We start from the raw sequence: 15,418 nt of genomic DNA on the forward strand, positions 1-15,418 counted from the left end.
CCAATTTGAAGTCTAAAATTGACAAACCGGTGAAGCCCAAATTTTGATTTTTTTTTTCCTTCTATACTTATAATTAACTACTTAAACAAAGTAAAATCAAACGCCTACTTAAAATAGTTTCTAAAATAAAGAGTTTACTTAAATATATTATCATTATTTATATGCATAATTAAATATACTATACCTTAATAATTTAAACAGATAAGTATTTAAATATAAAATTAATTAAATAATAATAAATAAATGGAAATATAAAAATATTATATTTACAAAATTAGTAATATTAATTTATTTAAATATATATATATATATATTGTTTTAACGTAAAATTATCTAAAATCGTAATATTGAATTATATATAAACTTGTAAAATTTTGTAAAATTTAATTATTTAAAAATTATCTAAGTTTATATATACCCGCTAGATTTTGAAAGTCTTGTCTTAGACAATAGAATGATTCTAGAAAGAATCCTAATTGTTTTATTAGATTAACATCTTTTGTGTGTTCCTTCTCTGTGTTCGAATATTTACATCTGAGGACATTTAAAAATATATATATTTTATCAATAAAATTTTTTTAATAAAATTATGAGATTTGAAAGAAGAGTGTATATTCAATAAACACATATATTCCATAATAATGTAAAACCATATTATCTTTTAACTGCTATTTATTTTCTTAGGTTTTTTTTGTTAAACTATCCCAACTTCTAAATAAATTAGCTAAATTTTCATATATATTTTTCTATAAACCATATTCTCTAGCTATATTTTATATACAACATAGTATATGTTTAATTAAAAAAATATTGGCCCAAAATTCAGGATTGTGGAGACTAATGGCATCCATCCTATGAGAAATTACAAGGAATGTGATTTTTCTTCATCTCAAATTTACCACAATAACCATCGTATGTTTATTTCAAAATAATTTAAAACATTTATTTTTAAAAACGAATTAACGTCATTTCATTAAAAATTCTCAAAAACGGAAAAAAAAAACCCCACGAGTTTAAGAAATCATTCTAGACAAACCTAGAATGATTTTGAAGTCGTAATATTCTGAATAAAAACTAAAAAGCTAAACACGTAAATGAATTATTTGATTACAATGCTTTCAATTCTAATGAGTTCAAAAAATGGCAATTTCCGGTTCCTACAGATATTCTAGTTTTGTTCCGTGCTTGGAATTCTTCTCCACGTTACCGCAAGGGCACTGCAATCCGATACAATATCTTTCCATAACTCTTCAACGCTCCTACGGCGGGTTCTGCCATATACCCTTGCATTCCGTTCTTGCCAAATGTTATACACCACTACTCCAAACAGGGGCGGAGCCACCAAGGGGGCTAGGGTGGGCTCCAGCCCCACCCAGGTTATTAAAATATTTTTTTTATTATGGTGGGCTCCACCCAATGAAAATAAAAAAAATAAATAAAGTGAATAAAAGTCCCCTCTAAAGAATGATCAAACTTCTAATCCAGTTAAAATATTTTTTTTGATTATGGTGGGCTCCACCCAATTAAATTAAAAAACATCCGGCGGTTATTGTTATATTATTATATTATATTATATAATATATTATATTATAGTTTTTCTTATAAAGATGCCCACAATTGTTTTTTTTCTTAAATGTTTAATACATACATCAAATCTTTTGAGCATATATGATCGATGATTGTTACCGGAGGAAGTGGAAGTTGAACTAATGTTACGCATTGCAAGATCGGCTTAACTCTCCTCCTTCATTACATGTTTCATTCTCTTAATCTCTTTTATCTGTAATATGTTCTGTTATATTTCAAATTCTGATCAACAATCAATCGCAAACTAATCAAAGCACCACTATCAATTTGATGTATTTGTTGCTACAATAGATTTTCAAATTGAAGAGCTCAATAGTAGATTCAAGGACGAGGCAGTCGAACTTCTTAAGCTCAGTGGTGCTTTGGAACCTAAAGACAACTTTAAACTTCTTAATGTTGATCACATCTATCAACTTGCTGAGAAATTCTATCATCTAGATTTTGATGCACAAGATTTGCACCACTTGAGAACACAATTGGTTCAATATGAGTTTGACATGCCCGTTGATGAAAGATTTCAGAATTTATCAACTATTTCTGAATTATGTCGAAGATTAGTTGAGACAAATAAGTCAAAAACCTACAATTTGATCGATAGGTAATTTTATCATTTGTTATAATCTATGAAATATAGTTATATTGTTTACTTATACTAATATATTTATTTAATTGACAGGTTGATTCGTCTTGTTTTAACTCTTCCCGTTTCTACAGCAACAACGGAACGAGCATTTTCAGCTATGAAGCTCGTGAAAACAACTCTTCGTAACAAGATGGAAGAAGAGTTTTTAACAGATTCTATGATCGTCTATATTGAACGAGAGTTGTTTGAAAACATTGATAATGATACAATAATTAAAGAATTTTATTCTAAGAAGAATAGAAGGGCACAACTTCAATAATGTGTGTTTTAAATGTTTTGAATGTACTATTTTGTTTCATAATTTCATAAAGTAAATGTTCATACATCTTTTATTTTATATGTTTGAATTTATTAATTTATTGTATCAATTACATGAAAAAAAAACGAACATAGAAAGTTAAATCTGAGGTGCAATTGGAGTCAGCCCCAGGTAATTTTTCATCCTGGCTCCGCCCCTGACTCCAAAGCTGAACACGCTTGTTGCAAATTTATTTCCCTTGGTTTGAGTAGTGTTGTTTCTTTGATTTCATTTAATTCGCTCGGGAAACTAATCAGCTCCAGATTTTTATAGAATCTGTAACAAAGCTCTGAAACAATACAGCAGCTCCCGAACAAGGGATCTATGGTTTCTTCATTTCCTCTGCATAAAGACAGCTCACGTCCGGGATGCTCATATACTTGCTGATACGATCACGAGTGTTGAGTCTTTCCCAGAAGGCGAGCCATAGGATGAACTGGTGTCGAGGGATAATCTTCGTTGACCTTACAAGAGGAGTCCATTCTACTTTCTACGCTTTTTCCAGAGTTACCTCCTATATTTTCTTTGATACCAGCTTCCCATTGTCCTCAACTTTCTATTCATGAATATCCGGTTTGTCGTGTAGTTGTATGTTACTTATATGATCAAGTATCATATGTCCTTCTGGATTTCTTCTCAAGAGTGAGTCACAATTCCCGTCTTTAATGTCTCTGATTTTCGCTTCTGTGCAGTCCCTTTTGATACAGGTATTTTGAAACTCCTCCTTGTGGATGATATGTTGGTTTTTGAACCAAGGTTCGTGCTAGAATAGAGTGTCTTTCCCGTCCCCTAGCAGATGTCATAAAAATCTGCAATATCTCTTCTTAGTTAAGAATCTTTTTCAGAGGACCAACTCATACCTTCATAAATTTTGCAGGTCTAGATGCTGGTTTCATATTTCATAAACCTCGTATGCACTCATTTAATCCATAATGACTCTTGATTGCGCTCCAAAGCCCACGGATGCTTGAAGGTGAGAGTTTTGTTCCACTCGATACAGTTCTTCAAGCTGATGCCTCCCTCGGCCTTTGGTTTGCAGAGAGTGGTCCATTTGACTTTCTTTCATCCTCTTCCGTTACTGTCCTAGATAAAGTTCTTCATCAGTGTGACGAGCTCCTTCATTACCTTCTTCGGAATGACCATCTTCTGCGCCCAATAGCCAGTTATGCCCATGACCATGGTTTTGATAAATTCGATCCTCCCTGTATAAGAAACTTTTTTCGCTACCCCGCCAGATATTGTATTTTTTACCGTAATTTTAATTAAACTATAATTAATAAGTCACTTATTAATTATATACCATGACATTTTAAATTAAACATTAATTAATTAATGGATTTGTCCTTAATTAATATGTCACTAATTAATTATATACCATGACATTTTGATTTTTTATAAAGAATTATGACTGGTCATTTAATTAAATAAAGAGTTACATAAAATGTATTTGTAAATAATAATAAATAACATCTAAAAATTCAAATTAATACGTTACATAATATAAATCTGCAAAAATTAAGATTATAATGGAACTGATCCACCAACTACGTAATTTTTTTAGAATAATTTCAGAGACGAACTCATTTAAATTCAATAACAATGAGTAATGAAGATGAATTAATTCTCAATATGACATTGTTTTATGTTGAACTTTTTTAAACTAAATATTTTATTTTGTTATTCATTTTTAAACTAACCTAGTTTACTATTTAAATTTAGTATTTTTATAATTAATTTATTATTTATATTTAAACTCATTATATATATTTAAATTTTATTTTTATAAATTTAATTATTATATTTTAATATATATATATATATATATGAATATTTCAATTATTAATTTATATAATATAATAATATTCACTTTAGAATTCTCATAAATAATTGATAAATACTAATAAATTTAAAATATCTTAACCATAACAATATAATAATTAACCATTCATAAAAAAAAAATTATTACAATCATCATTCTCTACATTATTGACGATTTTGTTCAGGACATCGTGGTTACGTCTCGTATGACCTTCTTAGGCACACCTCTCATAAATGATGGATCTTCGTGAATTATCAATTTTGGTTCAAATACGTTGGCTTGACCTTCATTGGTTTTTCTTCTTTCTCAAACCCACGTATTTGAACCAAAATGGATAACTCACGAAGGACCATCATTTGTGAAGGTGTGGCCAAGAAGATCATACAAGACGTAGTCAACGCTGTCCTGAGCAAAATCATCAATAATTTAAAGAATTTAAAGAATGATGATTGTATTCGTTTTTATGAATGATTAATTATTATAGTTAAATATTTTAAATTTATTAGTATTTATCCATTATTTATAATAATACTTAAATTAAATAGTTATTACATTATATAAATAATAATTAAAATGTAAATAAATAAAATCTATATATATATTAAAATATAAATAATCAAATTTTAAAAAATATATATATATATATATTAATTTAAAAATATACATATCAAAATATAAATATTCAAATATATAAAAATTATAATTTAAAATATATATCCAAAATATAAATAATTATTTATAAAAGTAATAATTTTAAATATATATATATATATATATAATAATGAGTTTAAATGTAAATAAATTAATTAATTTAAAAAAAAACTGAGTTTTAACATTAAAGTATGTTAATCTGGGAAGTTGAACGGAAACCGATGTCATCTTAGGAATTTCGTTCGATGAAGACGAGTAAGTCGAACAAAACTAATTAAGCGGTGTTGGAAAATCTCTATCCAAAATTTTGAGCGATAGTAAAATTAATTTTTGCCCGAAGATTGGTAATCAACGCCGGAAAAATGTTAAATGACAACTAACTATCTATAAATATAATCAAAATAATGAGAAACTCATAAAAATTATTGGAAAAATAGATGTAAAAAAACTCCTGGATGAAAGATAAATTCAAACTCCTTGTAAGAAAAAAAAGAACTTCAGATCCGACAGTATCATCTCCTTTGCTGTATAGAATGAGATGAATACGGACTCAAGAAATTATCACCAACACATTTATTAATCAAATTACAAAATCCGAGATTTATAATCTGATCCGACTAAATAGATTTTTCGTATTAAATGAAATACAATATCAATTCAAATTTGAGTGATGAAAAGAGAAACTAGACATCCTTATATACTATAAAAAAAAAATCACGAGTAAGATACTTTTCAATAAATTGTTAACCTTTATGCTATGTATATAAAAAACCTCTAATTAGTGTATTTTGTGTGCCAGTTTTAATGATATCTCAATAGTCATTAGTTTTTCTTATAGCCTTTTCTTATTTTCGTTTTGAGAACCTCAATTTGAAGATATCCGTACTCGTTAATTTTTTGTTTTCACATATTTTAATTTAATTTCAATCTTTTATACTGACGGTCCTTAAACTATTGTCACTTTTTTTTTATAATATATGATCATATAAATAAAATTATTTATTGAATTTGCATTCTTGTATCTTCTTCTAATTGATAATTAAGCTGAGAAACCACAATAAAACCATTTTTTCTGGAAATCAAAAGAAAAGAATGTCATGGTGTCCAGCTGTGATGAATATGTGTTTTAATTTGGTTGAATGACAGAAATACTACATGAATTGATAATATCATGGGACATTTCTGCAACTCCTTACAGCAAGCAATAAAAAGAATAAAAATAAATAAATTCTCAGTTTCTAGAATATATTCTTGAAAAAAAAATAGAAAAAAATATTAAATGAATAAGTAAAAAGTTTTTTGTTCATTATTTAAGTAATGGAATAATCACCCTTCTATGAGGCCAAACAATGTCTTATAAAGAAAAGTGACATTTAAAAAAAAAAGATCAATAAGCATAACTTAATTTCATTTATCTATTTTTAAAAAGATTTTGTATTTATAAATTATAAAGATGTTGTCAGTATACTTACAATTAATTTTATTATTTTATTATAAATATATATATATATATATAGTATGATTTTATTATTAATATAAACAAAATAAAACAATTATTAGAAAGAGGATAGTATAAACATATAAATTTATAAATTATTTTGAAAAAAAAAATACAAGATATTGAAAATTGGAGAACTCTTATCATCTAAGATATCTTAATTAGTGTATTTTAAATTTAACATCTTAATAATGATCCTTGCTAATTACTAAACATTAAGGTAAAGATGATTATAACTTATTAATTATCAGTCAAGATGAGTGTGTTGAAAATGAATAAAAAAAACTTGCTAGTTTAAAAATAAGTAAAAAAAATGCTGAATTTGGAAGTAAAGATTTGAATGAATTAAAATTAACAAGGTAAGGTATGGAGCAAAAATCTAATTAAAGTATTATATTGAATAAAAGGAAGCATAGACGAGGAAAATAAGGAAATGAACTATTTAAGACCATCACTTACACATGCATCCAAGTACAGTAGCTCAATGTCCATCAAAATAAGAACCAAAACAACCCATAAATGTATTGATGGGAATAGATTTTGCTATCAAACAAGCAAGCTAATAATAAATGGACATATTATATGCATCTTTAATTCATTCTATATATTACTATTAAATAACTAGACTAGGGTTAGGCTTATGAACTAGCTAGAGTCCTATTAATAGGCTTATCACTTATACAGCTCTTCTTCATGTACATTTTTATTTTTTCATTAAAAATTTTACTATCACCATCTGATTTCTTTCAATCATCTACCACTAAATTTAAAGTTTAAAATTATGTTTATAAAATTTAAAATAATAAATAATTAATTAAAAACTCAAGTAACTTATTTTTTTCATCAAAAAAATTCTGAATAACCCAAACATCAAACTCTTAATGATCAAGGGATATTGTATAATTGTTTCATTTCTTACATTTCTATATCCATCATGCATTAATTTGGATTATTTATACTAACTCAATATTTTATCATCTAAATAAGTTTTATTCTTAAGAAATATATTTCTACCTTAAACATAATATGTTGTGACTTAAATAACTCAATTTACAAAAACAAAAGGGATTATTTAAAAAATACAGAAACACACAACAAGTGTACATAAAACTGTAAACAAAGGGAAAAAAACGAGTCTAAGAGAATAAAAACTCAACACTACTTACTATGTACAAGTAAATGTACAAAACCCAAATGCCAAATATATACATTTAAAATATAAAAAATTGAAAGAACATAAGTTATATATATAAACAAGAGCTAATATTGAAGAATGGAAATCCTGTCTCATGAAAATATTAATGGGTCTTCTCAATATGGAAAATTAAAGGTGGGATTTTTATCAAAAGAAAATTCTCAAACTAAATTATGCAACATAAATTCATACCAACTACGATAAAAGAACATATAATATGCTTAATATGCTAGCTATAACTCATGATCATCTTTGGGCTCCTCCTGGAGTCACCTGCAGAGATGGCATGATCATGTCCTGAAGAAGCCCGCTATCTCTAACCGCCATAGAAGCCGCAAGTCGATGATGATGGTGACGACGAGGAAGACAAAAGGAGGGTAATACAGTCTGTCCTGATGAATGAAAATCCGAAAAATAAGGATTATAGAACTATTAGAACTACGTAGTAACTATAATTAGGGTTATTGATGTAGTTAGTACTTAAGTCGAATGGAGTGGACAATATGGGTAAGTTGGTGGTTATGGGGATTATAGGTTTGTAATTATATGGTTTTGAAATGACAATATTGGGGGAAGTTGCCGGCGGTAATACTCCGCCACTAACCGGTGGTCATTTCCGGCACAAACCACATACTGTTGTTGCCCAGTGGGGTCAATGGGCATTGATGTGTGTGGGTTCCCTCATATGTCGTGACAACAATCGACGAATCTTGTGAAGATCTCTCCACTCTCTTCTTCACTTCACCTGCTGCCGTGGTTACATCGGTAATAACTCCTTCATATCAAAACAAACATTTCACAACAATTGTCACAAGTTATATATAACATGAATTGTCATAAACTTCGAGTTTAAAACCCAGAAAAAATGTTCCACCACAATGATTTTGATACCTTTGTGTTGTGGTAGAGATATTGATCAAGAGTACCTCGATCTCTTCATATCAGTATATAATTGAAGTACTTCTAATATGCATTTTGGCAAATTTCTCTTGCTATATATAAATAATAATTACCTTGGAAAAGGGCTGTTTTTGACGGCCTTTTTGGCCATATTTTCTCCATCGATATCCATCATCCAAGTGATCAACGTCGCTTTTAGTCATGAAAGCAAATCTTGGTTGCCTTGGCCTTTTTGTATTCTTCTTCTTGGGTTTTAACCTAATTAATCAGTAAAGGTATCAAAACCCAATTAATCCTTAACTAAAGATCGATCATTTATATACAATTAACAACTAATAGAGAAGATGATGAAATAGATCGAGGAAATTAGGGCTGGAATTTGATGAAAAATATATATATATACTCATGATGTTTATTCATATTCTTCTCTTGATCACCATCATCATCTTGTTCGTGTTGATCTTCGCATGTGGTCTTAGTATCATTTGTGACCTCTGTGGAGGATGAAGAGATGGAAGTGGACTGCCCTGAAGTAGATGGCGCCATTTCCGGTGGCGGCGGTGGTGGGGTGGAGGCGGCGGTGTTTGGAACATATCGAATAAAGAAGGGTTGTAATCTTGTATTTCGAGCATGTCGGTGAAGCCTGAGATAGAGTTTTTAATTTCTGATGACTCACTAATCGAATATGCTTGGAACAGGGGAGAAAGAAACTGGTCGGAATCTGATCGGAAAATGTGGAGCAATTTTCCTTCGGTAGCTGCTTTGAGCTTATCATCATGGTTTGTTCTCCATAGTGTTTGTGAATATCATGAGTTTGATGCTTCATTTGAAGCTTTCTTGGTAAAGGTGCAATTTATTTTATTTTTTTTTTAATAGAAAAGGAGTGTAGAGAAAGACAAAAGAAAGTGAGCCTCAGCAATTGTGTGTGTGTGTGTTTGTGTGTGTGAGAGAGAAAGAGATAGAGAGAGAAGGACTGTTTGGTTGTAGGTGGTATTTTAGAAGTATATATATATATATATATATATATTCTATATATATATATATATATATATATAATATATCTATATATATATTAAGGAGTAGTGGAGAAGACCATTTAATGAATTATTTAAATTTTTACTACTAGATGTCCTATCTTATTTAAGAACCCCTAACCTTTAAATTTCGATCCTAAGATACATTACACTTTTCCTAGTTACAATTGAGGAATTTCTTTATCTTTTTTCAATAAAAATAATATTTGATAAGGAATAAATATATCTATAATTTTATATAAATTAATCAAGAGTTTTGTAATGGTGAATATCTTTTATTCGAGAAAATAATTGTGACAATTTGATAGTCTTTTCTAAAAATTAGTCGAAGTGAAAATTAAAAAAGAATTAAAACTTGGTTAAGATATTTGGGTTAGAAAAGAATTGTTTTTTTCAAAATTTATAAAAATGATTTAATTAAATATGAGTTAATTCTTTTTCTTTCTTTCTAAACATTTTTAGTCCATTATCATTCAATACAATAAAATTCAGTCATGAAGACAAAAGACACTATAAAAAAAACATTTTGTTTATTAGGATTATAGAAGATAAGAAATTGAATTTAAAACAAAATAATTTTGTATATCATATTATGATTACTTAATCAAAGACCCCAATATTGATATATAGGTCTATGGTTATGGATGAATGAGTTTGACATGAGATACAAAGTGTGGTTGTTCTAGGCTTTGTTGATAATTTATCAAGGTGCATTTCAAATTGACCTCAATCTTCTGTCAACACAAATAAAAACAATAAAAAGATATGATAGGTATATGATTCATGAACATCCATGAAAGAGTTCTTAGTCATGGTATCATCCATAGACATATATAGGAATGTAAAAGCAAAATTAAAGATGGGAAATTTTACTTTACCTTATTAGAGTTGGGGAATGGGTTAGATAAATACTAAGCGAAACGATCCAATACGATATTTGTACGAAACGATACATACAATATTATCTCACTCGGGTCTTATGTTGACACGATACAAGCACGAGATAACACGATCACGACACGATTATGAGTTTATACTATCGTAACACGGTTACAAGTCGACATGGACACATCACGAGTATAGACACGACACAATATAAGCACGACACGAGCACGAGTATACACACAAAACAACATAAACACAATTAGTCAAATGACTTAAGCTACTCACATTAACATTCTCTAAACCTATTATATTTTATTCAATTAATAAATTATTTTTTTTATAAATATAATAATTATAATTATAATTAAACATACTAAAATACAAAAAAACTATTAACTTAAATAATAAATTAAAATATAAATAAAATAAATAAATTATATGAATAGAAATGTGAATTTATTAATAATTCTTTTCGATATTACTTTTATTAATTACTTATTAATTATTAATTATTTATAATTTCAATTATTGTTAATACATTAAATAATAAATATATAATAATAATTTAAATTTTAATAATATAATAATATATATTTATAATTGGATTAATTGCTACACACCTTTTCACTTTCTATCTCATTTTCTTACTCAAACTACCTACTTTTATATTAACGTTATCAATTATCACGTCTTTTTCTAGTCTCCTAGTAATTGATCAAATATTTAATTGTTTATCATCAAATTATTTAAAAAAATCTTAAATCACTCCAAAATTTTACAAGTTAATAAAAAATTTTACCCAACACAAAAATTATAAAATAAAAAGATTAAAATAATATTTTAATTAAATAAAAATATAATTTATAAAATTAATATTAATTCAAAAAAAATTGAAAGGTGAATAGTTGTAGAAATTTATTTTAACCTAATAAATTTTAAATTACTTTTAATTATATTAAATAAAAAATTAATATTATATTAATTATAATAATTTTTTCTAAAAAAATATCTATTACTTAATACAATAATAATGTAATCTTTAAAAAACTTTATTTTATAATAAAAAATTTCCACTACTTTTAATTATTTATAATAATAAATATCATATACCTAATTAAATATTTAAGTATAAATTCTTATATAATATTTAAAAATTATAAAATTTCACATTTATCATATTTAACTAACTTAATATATATATATACACGTATATATTAAATAAATTAATAACTTTATAACAACAAATTTAACTAATTTTATTCGAATAATTATTTTATGTTTTAAAACACATTTTAAATAATTGACATTCAAATTATTATTTATGAAGCTATTTGTTAAAATTTATATTTACACATTTTACATATTAAATAACTTTTTAAGAAATTTAATACATTTAACTTATTATATTAAATAAATTAATAATCATATTTTATCATTTTTACTAACAATATAATTTAATATAAATAAATAAATAAATAATTAATTAAATGAGTGTGTTAAGACACGATTGTGTTGACACAATGACAAAATCTAGTCGGAATAACACGAAACACAAGTTAGCACGATACGAATAACACGACACGAAAGAGTCCGTGAATTATAATATTTTTAGTGGGTTAAGACACGATACGACACAGATAAGATTGAGACACGACATAACACGACACGATTAAGAGTCTAAAACGACTTGCCCGAGTCGAATACGAACGTTTATGCACGATGCCCAATTCTAGGGCAGTCCACTTCCAAATACCCTTTATTTTAAATTATTATTTTTTATTTTATTTATTTATATAAGTACCTTTAAGTTTTTTTACCAAAATAATAATCACTTATTGATCAAAATCATCAATAATCATTATTTTTTTCCCTCTAAATCTTTAAAAAACTTCAATCAAACAAGACCATAGTCCAAGTTCTTTTATATTTAAATGTTTTTCTATAGGTCTAAAATTTTCTCAATTTCTTATTTTTCTCATTTTCGCTTGGTGTAAATGAAATTTTCGTCCATATTTTCGTTTCACTTTGTAACCATGCTCGGTGTAAATGAACTTTTTGTCCATATTTTCGTTTCACTTTGTAACCATCCAAGTGTCTCAAGTTAACATTTGTTGTGCATGTGTGACTATGTGAGTAACAATTCTTACACCTCCTCCTTCAAGCAAATTGGAATTCCATCTTCGGGAAAAATAATTGATGTCATGTATTACCATTGGATCATGCTAATTAAGGAGACAATTGTTTAGGTTCACCTCAAAACCGTGTGACTGTATGAACGACATGGCTCGCTCTTGTCACATGATTCTCATGGAGGGAGAGTAATAGTGACTTCTCCTCAATAAAGAGTATGACACTTAACCAGTATTCCAATCCTCATGCCCCATGAGCTTCATTTGAGGATATGTGGGAATGAAGGACCTCAGCCATTGCTTAGAGATTTATTTGACTCTAATTGATATTCTTTGCAATGATCTAGTGAAGAAGACAAAGTTTAATTAGAAAGTCTTATAAAAATGTGCAAATTTACATAAAATATCTTTAATTAATAAATTAATGATAACATAATAGTTCTTAGTTTGTTGGCTAGAATCCAACCTTATCGTTTATATATGATAAATATTAAACCATCATAACCACCTAGTAGTCCTACCCCATTAATATTATTTATGCTTCTTTAGTAACCGCCACTAACACAATGATTGACATTTTTAATATTTTAATATAGAATTAACAGAATAATTAATTACTAACTGCAATTAACGATAAACAGACCATTGGCAAATAAAAATACTATACCACCGCTACCAATTTTCTGACATACTACTTGAAAAAGATTGATTAATGCTTCAATTTTTCAACAATTGTGATGTTATCAAGATATATGTTTCCATGTTGATAATTTTGGTTTTATTTTATAATCATATAGTTTATTTTTATTTGTGAAGAGGATAAATTTTAGATTAATAATAAAAAAATTCCAATTTTAAAAAAGGCAATAGAAAAGAGTTCTTACTTTTTCAAAAATATAGTCTAATAGTTATATTCTTAACTACATATGTTATAAATTTTAATTATGACGACTCAATCCTCATTCTTTGTACATATAAAGTGCCTAACATTAAATTTGAGTTATGTCTCCTAGATCATATTTGTCAAAATATTTATATATATATAATTATCTGAGTAATAACACTTCTAGCTTAATTTAGAAAATAATGTATAGATTTAAACCAATGTTACAACGATACTTCATCACTATAGATTAAACAACTTTTATTAATTTAACACAAAATATTACATTTCTTCAATTTTGCTTAAAATAGAAAATAAAATATAAAAAAACGCTTAACAATCCCAATCACGGGATCAATATATATCATATGACGGAAACGTATAGACAATAATCACAAAATAGATATTTCAATGTTTCTTTCTAGTCCTAACAAAAAGGGTATGTAATAATGTCCATAATTTGTGCTTCTTTTCCCAATGAAATAATAATTGATGTCCTAAAAGAATATCTTAATTAATAGTTCCTCACCATTTTTCAAGTTTTAAAATTGAAGTAATGGCAACAATTAGTTGTTTTTCAATCCTCCGTTTTTTTATTGTCTATAGTCTATCCAAATCGATATTGATTTTAACAATTCTTTGATATCTACCTCTTGAAATGTTTAATTTCAAATATCTCAAATCACGAGTCAGTTCTTGAATTTGAATATCAATAAACTCTCTCAAATAAAAAATCCTCTCAAAAGAGTGTAACTCTTCATTCTTGAGACTTCATATTAAAATTGATAATACTAATTCCATGTGGATTCTTAATTTTAAGTCTAAAAGTAGTCACTTTCATGAACCAGATTAAACTGCAAAGAGTCGCCATGTTTTAGTATCGTGTAAAGGCTAGAGGTGTGCCATTATTAAAACCGTGTTCTATTTTTCATGCATTCTCGAATCAAGTCCACATTTTTACTTGGGAGACAAACTATTATAAAAAGTTTATAGATTTTCAATCAGGACTTTCCTTCCTAACTAACTAACTAATTGATTCTTCTTCAATTACTTTTTATTACTCAAAGATTTTGATTCTTCTTTAAACATTTATAATATATATTTGATGTGTATTATGCAATGCATGCTCAAAGTCTTGCATGCCATTGACGGTTGCAGATCGGACCAAACTACCTAACTAGGAAAGGACCAAAATAAATAAATAAATACCTATATAATTAAAGAAATATTCTCACTATCTTCTTTAATTATCTACAAACTAATTAAGTGATTAAATTTATTTAATATTAAAATATTTTAGTGGGAATCAAACACTTAAACTAACATTTTGATTTGTGAGTTTAAACCAATCTTTCAATATTTCTGCCATTTTTTATTTTTATTTTTCATGATTTCTTGTATATACTCATAATCTTCTACTTCTATAATTTGCACACCACTATTTTATAGTAACTTTCACATATTAAGGATATAAAAGTCTGTTTTAAAATCTTTTTAAATTTGAAGCTTAGTTTATATAAAAAACAATTATTAATGAATTATCCAATTAATAATTAATTATGTTTCATAATATAATTTTATTTCATCTAAATTAGTTAAATAGATATTTAATAAAACAAAATGTATTTCTAAAATAATTTATTAATATTTTGAGGTACAAACGACCAAATCTCCTAGACCTGAGTGAGGATCTACTGTCTCAGAGACTGTCTCACTTGTTGTTGGAGATCAAAACGACATAAATGAGACAAATAAAAATTATAATTTGATCATCCGCACCGGTTTGAGCTCCCACCAGAAATTGAAGAAAAATGTGTAAAAACATGGGAGTTTGTCATAGTTGCTCACTTTATGGGCAACATGAAGGCACCATTTGCTGAGGTTAAAAGAACGTTG

At 27.1% G+C, this 15,418-nt stretch overlaps 1 protein-coding gene across 1 annotated transcript; it reads right to left on the bottom strand.

Annotated features, from left to right (window-relative positions):
* Nucleotides 1-7,937: 7,937 nt before the first annotated feature.
* Nucleotides 7,938-9,259, bottom strand: LOC124926621 (WRKY transcription factor 23-like). The gene is made up of 3 exons (XM_047466887.1): nucleotides 8,995-9,259; nucleotides 8,705-8,849; nucleotides 7,938-8,078 (listed from the first exon to the last, which is right to left on the bottom strand). Exons 1-3 carry the CDS (start codon nucleotides 9,135-9,137, stop codon nucleotides 7,938-7,940), a joined length of 429 nt encoding a protein of 142 aa, XP_047322843.1. The 5' UTR covers nucleotides 9,138-9,259.
* Nucleotides 9,260-15,418: the final 6,159 nt, after the last annotated feature.

Source organism: Impatiens glandulifera, chromosome 1 (genome assembly GCF_907164915.1).
Source record: "Impatiens glandulifera chromosome 1, dImpGla2.1, whole genome shotgun sequence".
NCBI classification, from domain to species: Eukaryota; Viridiplantae; Streptophyta; class Magnoliopsida; order Ericales; family Balsaminaceae; genus Impatiens; species Impatiens glandulifera.